Source organism: Ceratotherium simum, chromosome 1 (genome assembly GCF_057802395.1).
Source record: "Ceratotherium simum simum isolate JZ-2026a chromosome 1, ASM5780239v1, whole genome shotgun sequence".
NCBI lineage: Eukaryota > Metazoa > Chordata > Mammalia > Perissodactyla > Rhinocerotidae > Ceratotherium > Ceratotherium simum.
Window position 1 is genome coordinate 32,039,978 of NC_141900.1, and position 20,628 is coordinate 32,060,605.

General features: G+C 37.0%; 1 protein-coding gene across 4 annotated transcripts in view; it reads right to left on the reverse strand.

The window, feature by feature from the left end:
• Positions 1-20,628, reverse strand: part of ELAPOR2 (endosome-lysosome associated apoptosis and autophagy regulator family member 2) — a 178,820-nt gene that overhangs the window by 56,505 nt on the left and 101,687 nt on the right. For all 4 annotated transcript variants that reach the window (XM_087446031.1, XM_087446080.1, XM_014788143.2 and 1 more), the window contains exons 3-8: positions 19,902-20,097; positions 14,999-15,146; positions 12,103-12,189; positions 9,832-9,937; positions 8,531-8,683; positions 7,849-7,937 (exon numbers count right to left, since the gene is read on the reverse strand). In XM_087446031.1, coding sequence (XP_087302157.1) covers positions 7,849-7,937; positions 8,531-8,683; positions 9,832-9,937; positions 12,103-12,189; positions 14,999-15,146; positions 19,902-20,097 — 779 coding nt within the window. The remainder of the gene's footprint in view (positions 1-7,848; positions 7,938-8,530; positions 8,684-9,831; positions 9,938-12,102; positions 12,190-14,998; positions 15,147-19,901; positions 20,098-20,628) is intronic.

A 20,628-nucleotide genomic window follows, 5' to 3' on the forward strand; every position in this document is an offset into this window, starting at 1 on the left:
AGTCAACTAACCACATGATTTTCAATCCAAGCACAGTAAATATTCAAAAATTAGAAAATTTTGCACCACCTTTAAACATTTAGAAGTCAAATTTCAAATGCTCTGTAGTAACAGTTTTGTTGACAAAGCCTCTTGCTTCACATGGCAGATTCTGTCTCTCTCTCTCTAATGCGGACAGATGCTTTCAAGTCTGGCTGACTGGGGAAAGATAGTAATTAATATTAATGATACTTAGCACCAGATGGCTCACAGTGAAGGTGAAAAACCATCAATCAATTTATTCTTCAGCAAGTTGGGATAAAATTAGGAAATGTTTTATGAAACCAAAACCCTAATAGAGCAAAATTTACCGATTGCCATTAAGATTACAGAGAATCTATAGTCTCCAAGTATATTTATATTAAGCATGAATAAAATACGTTTTAAAAAAACACATGGAGGTATCAGTTGGAAGCTGGTTCTCATATCAAAATAAAATTCAAGACTGGAGGACTAAAATTTAGACAAATCTTGAGACTGGATTTTTCCATGGTTGCCTGCTTTCTTCCTTCAAATGTCCCTGCACACACGCACCAAGGCTTTGCAGACTGGCTGAATTCAGCAGAGCTAAACTGCATGTGCTTTAGAAGGGTCTACCAACCGCCACTTTAACCCAACTGCCTTGTGAGGCATGACGTTCCAGCTCAGATGTTCCAGCCAGGCAGGCTATTGCTTGCCTTCCTGCCTCTCCCAAACGTTGATCCTTTCCAGTTGCAAGCCACTGGCCATGGATTTGTCTCTCTTGGAATTACCCACACCATTCTGCCAAGTTGTTTCTGACCTCTCCTTCAAAGCCATGCTCAACATCCACATCTGCTCCAAGCACGTCCTCAGCCCACCCATCTACACATCAGCATTCACTTGGATTCCTCTTGATGAAGCCTGTGCTGTCTTCTCTTTTCTCTTGTGGTTATCTCCTTGGCTCCTTTCTAAATGCATAAAAGCCTGGGCGCTCTTCCTTTATGTGTAAGACACAGGGGGATTTAACTTTGTACTAGAGGTTCTAGCCAGGGCTTTAGGCAAGAAAATGTTCTAAAATTAGATTGGAGTGAAAATGCTAAAAACATTGAATTGACATATTAAATGGATGCATTGTATGGTTAAGAATTATATCTCAATAAATCTGTTTTTAAAAAATATATATTTTAAAGTAGACTATAGTGAAATTTTTATTTTAAACAAATTCAGAAATCCCTAGTCACTGAGAAATGCCATGTTGTTTTCCCATCATCCTAATTAAGAAACATAGGCTCCAAGTATATTTGACTTGCTTAAATTCTATAGGAAGAAAGGCAGATCTAAAACCCATATCCCTTTATACCCTATTTTTCAATGTCCCCTACATCTTACTCCTGCTATATAATTCAGAAGTACTGTGTTACAGACGTTGAACATTTGGAATAATTTGTAATACTGAAGTTGATTAAAGAGTAAAGAAAGTCCTAGACAATCTGATACCAAAACACTAGTAAACCTTCTATGATCCATCAATTTCTAGACTCAGAGATGAAGATGTTGCATGGTTGAACATTCTCCTCTCAAGAAGGCTCCCTCTAAAACATCCTTCACCATCAGGCACTCTTCTAGCCTTGGCAGGAAGTTTCCTATTTGACAAAACTTGCTGTTCCAGAATTCGGTAGCACTGCTTGTAAGAACATCATTACATACCACTGGAATTTACCTTCTGTAAATTCACCTGATTAGCCCAAATTTTGCCTTATGGAATAACAAAGAAAAGTCTATTTCTTCTTTTCTAAGACTTCCCTTCAAATGCTTAAACCTATTTAAGAAATTCTTATTAAGTAGCTGCTATGTGTAGAAGAAAGTACTGTGGGAAATTTAAATATTAATAAGACAAGTTGTTTGCTCTGAAGGAGGCTGTAGTCTAATAGTGATAAGACAGGTTCACTATAATATAGAAAAGAAAATACACAAAGAGGATACAAAAGCATCGGATTTAGAAACAGACAGATTTGGGTTAGAATTCCAGCCTTAAAGACTTACTAGCTATGACCTCAGGGAAATTACTTAACCACATTAAGCCTCAGTTTCCTAACTGCAAACTGGGTATAATAAAGTCTAAAGTGCACAGCTGATGGAAAAAAAAAGAATTAGAGGCAACGTTTGAACACACACACACACACACACACACACACACACACACACACTGAGAGAGCGTGCGCATAAATACATAAATGATATCTGCTTCTGCTATTCATACTATGACTACAGTTACGATGATTATTGTCATCATCATCATTTCCATGAAAAACATGAAATGTCATGGGTTTTCAAAGGAAAGAAACCAAAACTCTTTGGGACAAGTAGGAAACATCAGAAAGATGATCATGATTCCTCCATCCCATGGTGTCTTTTCTCCAACCTGAAAAAATATTCCCAGCTCCTTCATCCATACTTCATATGAAATAGCTTAATATCCTGGCCTCTCTTCTTTAAATTCTGCACATTTTGTCAACATTTTCTCAAGCCTTCTGCCAAGGACACAACACAACACTCCAAATGTGCTAATCATTCATTCACTTACCAGTTCTCTCATTCATTAATTCATTCAAAAGATGTTTCACCACCTTCTGTGTGCCAGGTACTCTACTAGGCTTAGAGATTTTTCTTAATATGATTAAGGACAAGTTTCTGTCTACACGAAGCTGAAAGTCTGGTGAAGAAAAGAGTCATATATACAAGTACTCGCAATAAAGTGATCTGATACCAAAACACTAGCAAACTTTCTACGATCACCACATAAGTATCAAGAAAGGTATGTACAAAATTTTGTGGGAATTCCCAGTATACCAAGACAATCTTGCCGGATCTATTTATGTTATTTAAGAGTATATGCGTTCTGTGCACCTGCACAGAATCACTCTCTTTTTATTGTGGTAACAGACACCATCTTTTTCTCTTTAAAAACTGACTCGTGTGAGGCTGAAAGGAACTGGCAATGATATGGTCTGGCCTCCCCAGCCACAGGGATTGGCAGGTGAACTAAGCTGTCCAACCAGAGTATCCCACGCTCCTAGACAGAATGGTTGGTCTGAGATGGGCTCATGAGCCAAAAAGAGCCAATTAGTTTTCTCTGCAACTCTGGTCAGTGTTCCTGCCATCAAAAGCTGTGAGTATGACAGTGGCTTGGGTGGAGATGCCAGTGGGCTTCTGTTACTACAGGAAAGAGCCTGCCTGAGAAGACAATCAAATTGAGCCAAGAGTATCAATGAGAAGAGCAAGAGAAAGCCTTGATAAAATTGTTTGCTTGATATTGACTTCCCAGTCACATGACTCAAGAGACTACTGTCCCACCTCCCATCACACCAATTCTGAAAAGCATTTTTTAAATTCATTAACAGAATTTTATCATTATCCCCAAGTATGGAAGCAAAACTGTCACCTCCTCTGCCACTATTAAAAGGAAACACATACATCTTATCCCACAATCAGGGGGGAAAAAAGTTACTCTGTCTAGTTTTAGGACCCAAAGTAAATAAAACCTTAAGCCTTTTCTGTTAATTGCCTTTTCTGTTAATTGCCAACTCCCTAACAAAACAACATTATTCCCCTGACTTGCGGAAGCAAATTTGAGACAACCTTTGTTGATACGATCAACAAGTCAGAGACTCTTTTTTCAAACAAGAACAGCTTACTTGAAAATTAAGTATCCTTTGTATTCTTTGGAGGGTTCTTTTTTGTTTGTTTGTTCTTTTGGTGAGGAAGATTGGCCCTGAGCTAACATCTGTTGCCAATATTCCTCTTTTTGCTTGAGGAAATCTGGCCCTGAGCTAACATCTGTACCAATCTGCCTCTATTTTGTATGTGGGTCGCCACCACAGCATGGCTTAATGAGCGGTGTGTAGGTATGCCCCTGGGATCTGAACCCACGAACCCTGGGCCACCAAAGCAGAGAACACAAACTTAACCACTATGCCGCTGGGCCGGCCCCTGGAGGTTTTTTTCCCTTTAAGTATCTGTCACATTTTTCATTTGGTGAGCCAGATCTTCTAAAGCTTGGATTCTCTCAGAAATCTTTTTGGCAAGTTAATGTTTTCTCTTTTCTCAATACCTTTTGTATCTGAGACCTTCTTTGACACAAATAAATTTTGATTTTACCAATTTAAGCTCATTTTTCAAGCACACTGGGGTCTTTCTGAATCTTAATTCTGTCATTCTTACCAGCTTTATTGATTTACAATTTGATATACTTATTCCCAATGTCTTCATGCAAGTTAAGGATTTTTAAATACAATGATGAAAATAAGTCATCTGAACTCATATTCTTCTTGGTGTGAGTTAGGATATGCATGAATACTTTGTTAAATTTATATTCCTATGATGAATACATGATACCAACTACACTCCTAGTTAACATCAACTATACTCCTAGTTGATACCCATTTATTCAAGCAAACATTTTACATATTGTTCTTAAATTAGCCATACATCCACTTAACCCTATTATTTAGTCCAAAATTTTCTATCTTATCCATAGGGAGCTCAAGAGAAGCTCTATCAAATACCTTGCTAACATTAAAAGATGGCTTCTCTTGATGAATACTCGCCCATTATCACTGGTCAACATTTTTTGGAGCTCAAATTTCGAGCACCGAATCTGTGCATGTGCCCATATGTAGCTGTAGAGACGTACCTCAACATCTGTAAAAAGTGGGCTCTAAGCAACTCTTTGAAAACAAAACATACATAGAAACCTCAAGTTAACTCACTACTATGAAACCATGCCTAATCTAGCCTATGTCATTAGTTGCATCTAATGCAACTTCCTATCCACATGTCCACTTGCCAGTCACACTTACATCCCTTCAGTTATTTAGACACACCGTGCTCCCTCCCATGTCAGGTCTTCACCATCCTGCTCCCTCTTCCAGAAATGCTCTCCTCTCAAGCTATCACCTAGGTTTTACACAGCTCCGAAGCCTTCTCAGACTGCGTCAGATCCCCATAAAACTCACACTTCTCTGCTGTAGCACTAATCACAATTGGAAATAATAACTCATTTTCTTTGACAGACTGACATTCTCTTCCTCTAAAGTCTAGACCAGTGGTTCTCAAATTGCTGAGATCCTGGACCAGCAGAATCAGAATTACCTGGGAACTTCTTAGAAATGTAAATTGGGGGGCTGGCCCCGTGGCGTAGCCGTTAAGTGCGCGCACTCTGCTGCTGGCGGCCCGGGTTCGGATGCCGGGCGCGCACTGAGGCACCGCTTGTCAGGCCATGCTGTGGCGGCGTCCTATATAAAATGGAGGAAGATGGGCATGGATGTTAGCCCAGGGCCAGTCTTCCCCAGCAAAAAGAGGAGGATTGGCATGGATGTTAGCTCAGAGCCGATCTTCCTCACAAAAAAAAAAAAAAGAAGAAAGAAATGTAAATTCTCAGGCCCTGCCGCAGATCTACTGAAACAGAAAATCTGGGGCAGGAACCTCCAGGTGAGTCTGATGCACACTCAAGTTTGACAACCACTGCTCTACAATCTACAAAAACATCTCTCTTCTTCTGCCTATCCTTAAGCTCTGCCCTCATGACTCAGTACTCTGTATATAACCAGTGCTCAGTAAAGATCTACTAAATAAGTGAATGAATGAGTAGGCATTCCACATTTTTCATGATGTTAATGAGAGGGAGTCTCTTAATCAGAATTAGAATGGTCCCAGATACCAATTAAAATTTTCCTGAAAAATGTCCCTTACAGGCAGGAAGTAATCAAATAACTAAGCTTCAGAATGAACACAGAAACTTGCAACATCCCTGTGTCATATAAATTATAATGTTCAAAGTCTGTGTACTTCAACAGCTGCTTCCCTTGATGAAGTCCTCCAAGCAGGGGGAAAATAAGATCAAAAAGAGTATGACAGGACAAAAAGAGCAAAAACACAGTCATTGAATGACCTGGGAAACATCCTAAACCCCTGGCAAATCACCAGGCTATTCCAAGCAAGAACAAAATGCCTTTTTAAAAAAAGATGAAACCATAACAAATGAAAATGTTGGAACAAACAAAAATAGAAAAAATTCGAATACACATGTTTATGCTTCTTCGCTATATCTGGTATTTAATTAAGTTCTCATTGCTTTTTGTTTACTTCTGAAGTTAGAAACATTTATCTTGAAATAAGTCTTAAATCACCTTTTAAGGAATCACTGAGTTTATGGAATATAGCACATTGTTTTGTTCTATACCAAGAACATGTTCAGAGTTCACCCAGACTCAACAGAAAAACATGTTGTGTATGTGTATACACAACATGCCTATAGGTGTATATACTTGCACATACTTGTGTGTGTGTCGATGTGTGTGATTCTGTGCATTCTACATTTAAAATATGGCCTAACTTCCTTTAGGCCCAGGTCAACTAGATTTTATCACACTATTCATTGACATAACAAACTACTCATTGACATGATAAAAATAGGATTTTTGAGTATTTTCATTATAACAAAGACAAGATCCATTTGTATTTTAGATCTCATTCATTTAAGCTTTGGTAATGATTATTGATATTGAATGAATTAATGATTATTACACAGAATAAACTAAAGTTAATTTGCCTTATTAATAAGGCAAGTGAAGCTAAGAAGAGTTTAGCTAAGAAGAGTTTAGCTAAAAAAACATTATTCCTAATTACTTTCAACCCACCTTAGTGGCTCTCTACATATATTTTCTAAATAGAAATAGTCCTTACTTGGCAATTATTGTAGGGTCATCAAGATCTTACCTCAAAACTCCTGTCATTTAAGAGATATTAGTTTGAGTTACTATTCTCATTAAAAATAATAGATGTAGTTCTAATCACTGAAATATTCCACTAATTTAAACAGGCCTTCTCTCAAATTACTCTTAGTAAGTACTTGCTCTACTGTAAATACTAGAATGTACTTGGACTTACGTATTCAAAAGTAAATTCTGTAAAAAAAAAAATTAAGGACCAAGGGTAAAATAATAATCACATAAATATAAGGTTATAGATTAGAAGCTAAGGATACAAAAGTAAAAAAAGAAAGTAACACTGACATCTGTATGTATTTTCCAAACTAGGTCAAGAATGTCATTATTTCAAAGACACAAACATACAGAACGAATGGTGCATTGCAGCCACTTTAATCTCAAGTTTCTCCCACTGACAGAGGCTGGTTTTAATTAAGAGGATGGCAGGTCAACTGCAGAGTTCATGTGTGCATTTTTCCTCTAGCTAAGTGCCATTTATATGGTAATGACTTTGCATTTTCTAAATGCAGTTACACAGTAATCTGCAATAACTGAATCAGCCTATGGCTGCGTGGCTTTTATTAACCAAACCTACGGAGTAACCAAATAATTAAAGAAAAGTTACAGGATATTTCCATCCTGTGAGTCACGGTCCACATTTTAAGGCTGTGCTCCTCCTGATATTATTACCTCCGAAAAAAAATTTTTTTAAATAGTCATAATTTATTGAGCACTCACTATGTTCCAGGCGCTGTGCTAGGAACCTTAAATTGAGTATCTCATGTATTCTCATGGCCGCTTTATGAAGTAAAAGTTTTACAGATGAAAAATCATTTTACAGATGAAAAAACTGAGTCTTAGAGCAAATAACTTGTCCACAGCACTAATAAGCAGTAGATGTGAAAATTAAAACCAGGAAGATGGGCTTCAGAATCTAAATTCTTAAGTTCCCTCTGCACTACTTACATGTTTGTGTTATAAATCAGCTCATTTAACTCTCTCATGAACAAATCAGAATCTGCTCAAACTGGGAAGAGGGGTGGATAGATACGGGATGGAGTTGACTGAACAAGGCCTATACCTTTCCTTCTTCATCACATGGAGTGTGGATCTGGAAATAGTCTTTCATGGTACAGGGAGGGCGCTCCATACACTCGCTGGACCCTTCCTCTGCAATATAAAAATGCACTTCAGAAAGGAGTTGTTTATGCTGTGACTCTAAGAAAAGGCAAAAATCAAAACAGAAAAAGCAGACAACTAAAAATAACCTTACCAGAGTTTAGGTAGGACTAGCTAGGCCTAAAGAAAATAAAGGCCTGCATTTTTATTTTCCCTAGAACAATCAATGTTTCCATGATGCACAAGGAGCATGTCATAGTTTCTCCAGGAAGAAGCAGCTTTATTCCATTATCACTGAACATTGTAAATTTGGAACAAATTAAAAGTTTTTAAGGACATCTCTATGCCAATGAACCATCTAAAAGTACAATGTGAATTTTTCTTAGATTAGTATAAACATATCCAAAGCAGTTACCTGTGGGGAGTGGAACAGAATAAATTACAAAGGGAAAAGTCACGTGGAAAGGGGTGACCAGAAGTCATATTTTATCCACCCAATACTGATTCACTTCCGCACTTCAGTTTCCGGCCCACTGTTCTCATCACAGTGTATGTGTGACTTCTGCCTTATGACTTCACATTCAACAAACATCAATTTAGAAAGAAAAGAACAAAGAGTATAAGCTGGTGAAGACTAGTCCTACCTGAAAAGTGGGAGTCCTCTGCACACTTTATACATTCTTTGGCTCCTTTCTCCGAATAGGTGTTTCTGGGACAAACTTGGCAGTTGAATGAACCTGGTTTGTTGCTGAAGGTACCCGGCTTGCAGGGAAAGCATTCTGACGTGTATGCCACCCCTGTGTGGTAATGGAAAACAGAGCATGGGAGGAAGGACCCAAGAGCAACAAGCAAAGTAGCTCCTTCTTGCTGCTTCTACCCAGAAGTGAGAGAGAAACATATTAGTAAAAGCTCAGCCTGTATCCTTTATCTCATTAATTCAACACCCAGAAAGTATTTACTGTGTGCAAAGAACTGGGATAGATACCGAATTAAACACAATAAGTAGAACAAACACTTACACAAGAGATTGAAATTTGATAGAGGTACAGTAAATATATAAACCTAGTTGTCAAAAGACAACTTCACTAACTCAGAAGTGGGATAAACTCTAATGACCCTTTCAATTCTATATGCCTCTCATGCTGTGATCTATGTGGCTACCTGTGCCATTTTTCTCCACTGCTCTGAAGTCACAGACAAGACCTAGGAGACCCTAGGAATGGCCTGATTTTTCTTCTGGTTTGTAATTCCAGCCTCTGCCAGCAGATGTCCCTATGACCAACGAGTTAGCATCACAGGAACAAGCATGCTTAGAACGTTAAAACATAAGCGGAACTTGCAACTAGAAGGATGTGCAGCTATGACACACAACTATCTACTGGGGCTTTGGGGGAAAAAATAAACAAATAAATAAAATCATAAAATATAAGCAAAACTTCAACAAAGGAGAATCACTGCTTTAATTAAAAGTAGCCCTAATTGAGAATGAACCATGCCAACGGTTATCGGCCACTCTCCTGAGCCAGAAAATGCCCAGCTGGTTCAGAAAGGCAAAAGGTTTAGGAGACAGGCTGAGGTGTTTATTTTATTGCTATTTTTATGGATATAGCAGTGACCTGGGTAAGCTTGATGCCTGGCACAATAGAGATTGCTTGAATGAATAATAAGCTCTTATTAATGAAGATTATTTTCTTTTCTTTAAAGACACCTAAAATTGTCATCATGTTTACTTTTTCACCCAGATTAAATAATTCAGTTTAAGGGTACCAAAAAACTCCAGCCAACTTGCCAGCAACAAAACCAGGGTCTCTAGACCTGTATGATGCCTAACATATTAATTCCTGTCCCATATACCCTTGAGCCAGCCAAAGCAACAATGGAAACAATGTTTTAACTAACTGTAAAAGGTGATAGGTGACTACTAAAGCAAACTGCTGTGAAATACCTTCAATTGTGATATTTTTTACCAACACTGGCTTGACTGCCTTAGAGCCCATAAGGATGCCTGTGGTTCTCCAGTATAGTATGTTTGTGCCTGATTTCAACATTACCTGTAAAGAGAAACACAAGACACTCAGGTCAGATAAACCAGCTACTTCCAACCATACCTAAAAGCTAATCGCTTACACATGTCTCAATGCATTATAATAAAACATCATTAATTTGGAACCCACAAAGTTAAGTCTACTGTTAATTCAGACCTAAGCTCTACTGAGGTTCACATGTTCTAAAAAAATAAATTGCCAAAGCAAAAAATAGAGTAATAAAGAAGGTGAAGAAAATTCTTTAAGTCTGAACAAAAAGATAAAATGATTTTCATACCATTTACATGAAGTCTTGGCTTATATTTAAAAGTCACTCATTTTAGAGAGTGAGAGGCACTCAGCCCAATTATATATTTATTGGCTGCCACTATTCCTAAGTAAATCTTTGGGCTCTGAAAACAAAAAGGCAACAGAATGAGTTTGCTTCCTTTTAAAATTATTTAATAATGCTGCGACAGCAACAAGAGAAAAATAGGACTGTTCTTGTAGAATAGCCTGATTTAACTGTATGACTCCAGAACTTAAATGATACTACATCTAATATTTGCTTCCTTTGTCACCAGAACATTTTTCTATTCATAAATCAAACACTTTTCTGATAAATTTCATGCTGATTCAGTCAAGTGAACTAATTTTAAGGGCTCCTCACTTTCTCATTTGCACTCTTACTCTTCTGTGTGGTCTCTGGCTGGCCAAATTCAAGCTGTATAAAATTAAAATACAGTCAACTACTTTACCCTGCCAGACCTTCAGAGAAGTAGTGTGTTAAGTACTGTCCGCTTGTATTAAGTCTTTATAAGTGAAGAGAGTATATCTGTTGCCAAGAGTTGCTTGTACCTTCAAGGCCCAGCTGACTGAATGCTTAAGTAAATGCATCTTAAGTGCTACTAATATCACTCCCAGGCATATAGATCAAAAAATTACTCTGAAAGGGTACATTATATTAATTACTCAAGGATGAGGCACCCGCTACAACACAAAGGCAAGGATGGATGGTCACTTATTGAAATAGAGCTCAATCTACACTGCAGGCACCACACTAGGCCCTTCCCATATATCATCTCTTTGAACCTGCAAGAATGCTCCCATTTCTCACACGAGAAGTCAGACTCAAAGAGATTAAGCCAATTGCCTAAAAAAACACAACTACTATAAGCCAGAGTTAGATTTTAAATCCATGTCTCACTCCAAAGGGGTAGCGCCTCAAATAATAACAGATTCACAGATTGTGATACCTGCTAATTGCCTTCAAGCATTTCAAGTTGTCCTGTGGAGAATTAGGTAGTTACCTTACTCAGTGTGACCTGGGAGGGTGAAACTGTGAGCAATGGGTGGCAAATAGATAGGAAGTAGGTTTAGGCTCCAAACATGAATGAATGTTGTGATGTGTAGAGCTGTCCAACAATGGAGTCAGCACACAGCCCCCAACAAGACAAGCTTGCAAATCACTTGTTGGGATAATTGCAGAGAAAGCTGGATGAAAGGAACTAAAGGATCCTTCCAGTGTCAAGAGCCACTGATTCTCTCCAGGATACAGGCACATCTGTAAACTTACATACTCAGAGGTTTTGTGTGTTAGTTTGAATAGACTTATTTCTTCTTCTTTTTTTTTTTTTTTTTGAGGAAGATCAGCCCTGAGCTAACATCCATGCTAATCCTCCTCTTTTTGCTGAGGAAGACCAGCTCTGAGCTAACATCTATTGCCAATCCTCCTCCCTTTTTTTCCCCCAAAGCCCCAGTAGATAGTTGTATGTCATAGTTGCACATCCTTCTAGTTGCTGTATGTGGGACGCAGCCTCAGCATGGCTGGAGAAGCGGTGTGTTGGTGCACGCCTGGATCCGAACCCCGGCCGCCAATAGCGGAGCGCGCGCACTTAACCGCTAAGCCACGGGGCCGGCCCCTAGACTTATTTCTTCTTAATGCCCCTTTGAAAAGGGGAAAATTTGGAGTATGATGAGAAAGAGAAAGGAAAGGAACCTAAGAAGAAAAAGAAAGGTAGGAAAAAATACCTAGAAAGAACCTGTGTCCGTGAAACTTAGGGTCAATTTCTTCCCTAACTAGGAATTGTCTAAATTAACAAACAATTTTGATTTTTTTTAATCTTTAAAAAAAAAGGTTGGGAAAGGAAGGAGAATGAGTTGGTAGGAAAGAAGAGCAGAGAGAGACTTACAGAGTGGGAGCCCCATTCTCCATTGTCAGTGAGTTTTACCCACTTGTCAGCAGTGGTGTCCATCTCCTGGCACTGATCATTTTGAATCTGTGGATTAAACACAAGGGCCCCAGTAAAACTTCTTGAATAATGGCTTTAATTAAATTCATCACTCAGCACTGGACAGGCTGCAAGAGCTTCTTTCAATACATGCTAAACAATGGCCATGAGTAATTCTCAACAAGTCAACACACCAAGACCTCTGGAGCCTAAGTGACAACTGCATTTGAGTGAGTGGCTAAGTAAACCACCCTCATTATTGTAACAAAAAAGCTAGCCCATTAAGAATTAGGGAGGGGGAGATAGTGATGAAGAGGGGGAGAGAGCAGTTAACACCAAAAATCCACATAAAGGAGAAAAAGTCATTACAAAAATCTACCCAACTTACAAAAATGTTTTAAAAGCTTGCATTCACCATGCAGGCCCCATAGTATAAAAATAAAGTTTATTTTTAGAAGATTTGGGGAAGTAAAATTTTAAATGAATAAATAAATGAAATCTGCTTTGTCTTCAGTACTCCAGGACTTAATCCAAATGTACAGGTAAGTGGCTAGAGCCTAAGTCAAAGTCTCAAATTTTCATTTGGGGGTAAATGTTAATCACATGCCATGCCAATTTAAATGACTACCGCTAATATCTTTAGCATTAAACACTTTGTGCTGTCCATACAATTCTTTCAAAATGCCTGGGGGGGGGGGGGACACTACTTTTCCAGGCCTACAAAGAATACACAGACATCAAAAAGTCAGGACATCTTTACAGTATTGCACAACAGTCAGCAACTGTAGGGCTAACATAAGACCTCATCACCTATACTTCCGCCAGAATAGCTATTTCTTTCTTCTCTAAATCATCTTGCCACTTCATTAATCCTCCTTCCCAGTTTAAAAACAACATAACAATGTTTTCCATGAGATATTTCCTACAGACTTACTAACGAGAAAATTCTTTTAACATCCAAATACCAAAGAATATCAGCTATTGAGGATATTTGCTTTAAGTGAATTTAAGTGTCACATTTATATTATAAGCATAATGACCATTTTAATGCAAGTGTTAAGCCATTTTTAAACAGATATGGACCCTGAATATACCTTTGGCAGTCAATGTTTGGATAAGCTAAAACCTTTTTTTCAGCTGAAATCAGACATCGTGTGTTATCATAACATTTGACTGACATTCTGGAGACCTGAGTTCTGCTATTCATTCTAAAAGTAACTAGCAAAGGTATAACCTTGGTCCAATCACTTATTGTCTCTGGGTTTCAGTTTCACCATTTACAAAAAAGGGGAGGGGGAGAGCTGAATGAAATTCCCACATACTTCTAAAATTAAATACTTTATTGCTTTAAACTATATAATGTCCATAGGTATAACTGCATCTTTCAGTCTTCAGACATTTCCTTTCCATTAACCATTAGCATGATGACCATGAAGTGTTGACCCTCTGAGTCAATAAACTGCAACCTATAAAGCTGAAACATCAATAAAAGAAGGAACATGAAATCACTATCCCTTTTCAGTCTACAGCCAGAAGAACAAAGGCATCATTGAAAGGAAGTAATGAAACTTCATGCCTTAGGAGTACCTTTATTGACAACTCTCAAAGGACTTACTGGACAATACAAAACTAAACGCTTATTCTTACAATTATATAATTACCTTACTTCTTAACATTAGTCTTAGTAATAATGCAAAAATGTCCCATGGAATAGAGAATTATTCACTCTGAGAAGTGTTTTGCAAACAAAATGTAGCTTAAAAAGCAAATCTGTTTGAATGTTGCTTAACATCTTAAACTCATCAAAGGATATTAGAGCTAGGAGGCTCCTTAAAAAGTCTTGTCACACAATCCACTTTACAAAAGGGAATGCTGAGGGCCGGAAAGTCAACTCAATTGCCCAATAACACACAACTAGCAATTGCAGAGTTGGGACCTGAGTCAGAATCTCTTGACTTCAAATCTAAGGCTCATACTTCCATGAAAAATATCTCTTCCTATCAAACTTTTGATTTAGAAATTTCCATTATCAAGTGCAATATAAATTTGTTTTAGAATTATTAGTACATTTGTTCCTGAAAACTAGACCACAGAAAGATTTTACAAGATATTTTTCCAGTTACTTGCACAACACACACTTTTCTTGGTATAAAGAAGTCAATCTGAAAACATTTTCTCAAGCATTTGAGTCACCGCCACAGCAAATATTTGCTAGATTAGATACAGTTTATACAAAATAGTTAAATAATTTTAGTGGTAATGGCCTATTCTGTTAGACTATTACTTTATTCTATATTTTGTAATGCTATTTAATCTCTTACCAGAGACATCAACTACCTCACCCATTGATTCCTTTAGACTGTGTAAAACTGATAGAATCAGAAACATATGGCCACTTCTACTTCTGAAATATTGCCAAGAATACACTTTAAAAATTCAAATATTTGAAATTGCAAAGAAAAATAAAACCTTTTAAACAAATTTAAATTGAAACAAAAAATTAAAATGAAAACATATTTTTAACAAAATAACATCTGTAGCTATTAAAAAAAGCAATTAAAATGAATCTTGGGGAAAATATCTGTCACACAAAAAGTCTAAACCAAATGGTCATTTAATCACCATAACCAAAGCAAAACAAGGCCAACGTTACTCTACAAGGCGAGAGCTCAGCAGTAAAGAAACAACATTAACCATTACATAAAATACTATAGAAAAACTATTTTCTTTTAGTATGAAAAGTTTCAGTTAACATGAAAAACTGAAGAGGCACAAAATGGAACGGGAACAACTGATTAGGAGAAATTTTACATGAATGCCCCTTCAAAAGTAAACTCTAGAATATAAAAGGCCTTACAAAGAACTCAAAGAAGATGTTGTTGTCGACATACTGGTACTCAAAGAAGACATAACCCGACTTCTTAAGGTGTACAGCATAAATCAAAGATACCGTGCAGTCATCACGATTTGACTCTATGTAATTTCCATGAGGAATCCAAGAAGAGCTGTGGAAACAAAACCAAGAGGCATTTTATGTGAGCATTCAGAAACCTCTTCTGTTCACAAGTTATGTAACTCAGATTCAAAAGTAGTACCATCAAGCAAAATAGAGCAGAAAAGACCAGAGGCTTTTCTGGAACCCAAAGGCCAACACATTTACTGGGAAAAGGTTCATTTCTTATGGCACATGAGCTCCTAAATCGTGGTAATGCTAGGTGATCAATTTGCTATAAAACATCTATTTTTCACCAAAGAACTTGATCACTATATAGACGACCACTAATTCTAGTAGTCTTAGGTGGAATTATTATTTCAAACAACATCTGAAGTTATATTTATAAACACATATACATGGCAGGGGGTGAGAAGGTTCTAGCTATGGGAGAAGAAATAGTCCTTAAAAAAGCCAATTTAAAATGAACCTAAATAAAATGTAGATCACAGTTTCATGGTATATAGTAGGAGTAAAAGTCTAATTGGAATTTTTATCTAAAAAACAAGAGGAAAAATTTTTTAAATACACTGGTAAACAAAATTTGGGTTGTAAATCTAACCATAAGTTAATTCTTGGAATTAATCAATAATGAGTCACATATTGACTTTTTGGGCAAAAAAATTTCTAACCAAATTGTATGACAGCACAACTTAACATTCTTCTCTTCAGATTTAACTTTTTTATCTGGATGATAAGAGTGAGATTTTGGCAAACTCTTTTCTTTTTTCTAACAGAAAAAAAATCTTAATGAAAGACTGAGATTTCCACATCCCAACATGACTAACTGGTATTGGATTTGCCTTTCTCTTTAACAATCTACTAAACTAAACAAAATACATGAGCCATTTTCAGGCACTGACAACAGGCAGTGCAGGACTGAGATTCTTGAGAGCAGGAAACTGCATGAGGTAAAGCCCAAATTAACGTTGACTTCATTCTTCAGGACACTTTCCAGACTATGGCACCAGGACATAGCACCCAAGCAGAGCTCAGTGGTATCACTGAGCTGAGCATCAGAGATGAGTAAGCTAAAACAGCTGGAATTCACAGGCCTGAGAATCGGAGAAAACAGAGGCTCCAGAAGTCCACATGGATTTTCTCTCTAGGTCCTGAGGTTGGGGCTGGAGTGTATAGGCCTAGCAGAGAACAGCCACTGCAAAGCTGAGACATAAGCATAGAGGTCACTTTAATGGGAGTCATTTGAGCTCCAGGCCAGCCAGAGAGGAGAAAACTTGATAACCACATTGGACATTCACCTGAGACTCCAGATTGCACACCCCAGGAATAAGGGCCATGCCTACAGCAAGTGTCAGCAAACATTTTCATAAAGGGCCAGAGAGTAAATATTTTTGGTTTTGTGAACCATCTGGTCTCTCCAGCAATCCTTAACTCCACCACTGGAGCTCAAAAGTAGCCATAGACAAAACATAAATAAATGAGTGCAGCTGTGTTCCAATATAACTTTATTTACAAAACCAATGCCCGCCCTAGAGTAAACGCCATGACCTAGAATTAAGTGTAAAACCAATACAGAGCCACCTTAAAAAATAATAAAACCAGGCCTGATGAGATCAAGGTGCTCCTCTAGTAAATAAACTGCCTGCCAGAACAAAATTCAACACACTTTAAATGAAGAAAAAAATAATCCACATTCCTTACATCTTAACGTTCACAATGCCCAAGATATAATAAAAGTTTGCTAGACATATAAAGAAGTGGGAAAATATGACCCTAATTGAGAAAAACGATGGGCAAAAGAAACAGACAAGTATTTAAGACAGCTCTTACAAATATAATCAACCATATTAAATAAAAGATGAACACAATGAGTGAAGGGATGGGGAATCTCAAGTATTTTACTGGAAATAGGAACGATAAAATAAACTAAATGGAAATTCTATAACTGAAAATCACAATATGTGAAATTTAAAATTCACCAGATGGGCTTAAGATCAGGTTTGAGACTGCAAAAGAAATGGCGAGTGAATTTAATGATAGAGCAATAGAAATTAGGTAATTTGAAGTATGAAAGAAAAAAAGTAAAAAGAAAAATGGAGCCTCAGTGACTTTTGGACAATATCAAGTGGCCTAACATACATGTAATTGGAGTCATAGAAGGAAAAGAGGGAGAGAAAGGGGCAGAAAAACATTATTGGTGAAATGATGGCTAAAATAATTCCCAAATTTGGTGAAAATATCAACCTTCAAATCCAAGAAGCTCAGTGAACCTGAAGCAGATTAAATACAAAGATAACCAACCCTGGGCACATCATAATCAAACTGCTGAATAGCAAAGATATAGAGAACATTTTATAAGTAGCCAGAGAAATAAAGACACATTACATAGGCGGGAATTAATCATACAAAATACAGCTAATTTTTCATCACAAACAAGGGAGAGTTCAGAAGGTAATGGAACAATATTTCAAAGCATAGAAAGAGAAAAGAAGAAGTCCAGAGTCCTATGTCCAACAAAATATTCTTCGAAACTGAGGCTAAAATAAAGATATTTTTAGGTAAACAAAGGCTGAGAGAATTTGTGAGCAGCAGACCTGCATTATAAAAAGTGATAGAGGAAATTTTAGAGGCTGAAAAAAATAATCCTAGATGAATATTCAGATCTATATAAAAGAAGAAAGAGTCCTAATAATGGTAAATATGTAGATAAACAGATAAAGCTGTATTTTTTCATCTCTTAAATTCTTTAAAAAACAATTATTTAAAACACATTTCACTGTATTATAGGGTTTATAATATTTTTCTAAATATAATATAAGACAATAGTATAAAGATGAGGGTGTAAATATAACTATACTGTTGTAAAGTTTTACATATGAAAAAGTACAACTCTAATTACACTATAATAATGCATATTGTAATTTGTAGCCTTTGCAATTGAGAATTAGCAGTTATCTGAAGATATAAAAAATACTAACCATAACAGAAAAAAATTGATAAATTGCAGTTTTTCAAATTTTAAACTTTTGTTTATCAAAGAACATCTTTAAGAAAATGAAAAGGCAAAAGCCACAGACTGGGAGGAAATATTACACATGCACATATGTATATGTGTATATGCGTATATTACATGTTAAATATCATATAAATATATACACGACAAGAACTTGTGTCCAGAATACACAAAGAACTACAGCTCAATAATAAAATGACCAAAAAAAAGTAGAAAAGGGGTAAAACAATTTGACACCTCAAAAAAAAAATAAACACATGGACAATGAACATACGAAAGGTGCTCAACATTATTATACAGAAGGGAAATGCAAATTAAAACCACAAGGAGATATCATTTCACACACACACACCACAATAGCTAAAATAAAACAAGACTTGACAATACAAATGTCGGTAAAATGTAGAATAACTACAACTCAAGCGCGCTGCTGGAGTTTATAATGATTCAACCATTTTGGAAAATTCTTTGGCAATTTCTTATAAAGTTCAATGCACATCTTCTATACGACCCAACCACCTAACAAGAAGAAAAAGAATGCAAGATTGGGTAAATAGAAAAGAGGCAGGAAGGAGAGAGGTAATCATAGCAATATCAGACTGAAATTTACATTGAGAAAATCATACTAGAAGATAGTACATCGAAAAACTTCTGTTTATCATTAATTTCTTTAATGAATAAACTATTCCAAGTAGAAAAAGAAGCCATGTCAATATCTCCTGCCCACCAAAACAAAGTTCTGTGGTCCCATAAAATTATACTAGCACCTTCCATAAGGAACTCTTTTATTTAAATGAATTTAATATATATATACACACACACATATGTATATACATATATATTGTACATGTGTATATATATACTTGTGTTTGTCCATGTATATATTCATATATATACATATACATTTATATATATATATATATTTAGAGAACTAATCCTGTTAATGATATCTAATGCCACAACCCTATATAATGAAATGGCCATCATCAGGGGAGCAAAAATGTCACTTGGCAGAGAGAGAGCTAGAAAGCAAGAGGGACTGAGAGAAGATAGGAAGGAAGAGAGGAAGGGAGGGAGTATTATTTAGCACAGCCAAATAATGCCCCAGCATCCTTAGCTCATGGTAAAAATTTTGAGTTGCTGAGAAGCCATTCTTGCCAGAAGGTAGCCAAAGGCCTAAGGTTTAATTCTCCTAAACATGGCCATACGAAAGGAAATGTTACCTAGTCAATACAAGAGAACAGGAAGGGTTACAGCCCAAAGGTAAACATTTTGTGTTTTTTCAAAACAATTTAACATTGCTCCAGCATTGTCATAGGCAAAGCCAATAATCTCCTACATAAAAGGTAGACATTAAGCAAAGCAGTGAGTATTTAACCCACTCTCTCTTACAGGAGATTATCAAGTGTCTAAATGACGGTTACACATTCTTCCTTTCAGAGGAAAAGAAAAAAAATCTGAAATTATCCATTAAAAATTAGAGAAAGGTTTGTAGAAACATCACGGGCTTGAATGTAGTTATAAGTATATTATTAGAAAATTAATTTGTTTTTCTAATAGCTTTATTGCATTTCTGCACACAGTATCTATTACATCTTGAGAGCAATTATTTTAACCTCATGAAAATTCAGCTACATTATTCCTAATGACTGTCCAAAAAAAATGACTCTTTGCAATTAGCTTATCTATAATCCCAGTCAGTACCAAGATTATCCTCAAATTCTTTCTGGAAAAGAGCAACTACACCCTTCTCAAGTATTGAGTCAAGATCCAAAGGCTCCTTTGGATTCTTACTTGTTACAGCCATCTGGCCTGCTGTCAGAAGGGCCGACCACAGTGTCCATGAATGTCGCAACATTGGAAAATCCAGCTGGCAATTCATCCCATTCATCAAATTTGATGCCACTGCCCAAGGAGTAGGTGCCTTCGCCACACTTACTGCATACCTGGTTCTTCATTTCCAGATACTCGCCAGAAGCACAGGAGAAAGCTGGAAGGCAGAAGATTGTATGACCCATTAGTCACCGCACTCCCCCAGCTGTTTCCTCCCCTTTACTCCGTTACCAGAATTGTTTCTATAAAGCTCTGATCATGTCACACCCTAATTAAAGCTTTCCAAAGTCTCCCTTATCACTACATGCACTTCACCATCTGGCCCAACCTATTTTACCAGGCTCATCCCTCGCCACATCCTCTTTCAACCACAACAAAATTTCATAGCATTCCCAAAATATTGCATCCTCTTTCTTGCTGCTATGGTCTTTCTCTGGAGATGCTGACCTACCCAGCTGCTCTGGAAAACTCCCGTTCCAACTCAAAAATGACTCTCTTCATAACAGACCTCCCTGTCCCCACCAGGCAGTCAGTTGTGCCGCCCTCTGTGTTCCTACAATACTCTTCTCATAATATCTCCATTAAAGCACACACCACACACACACACACACACACACACACACACCCCTCTTATCAGCTGATGGGAGACTCTGAGCTTCTGGAAAACAAGGATTATTATTTTGGATTC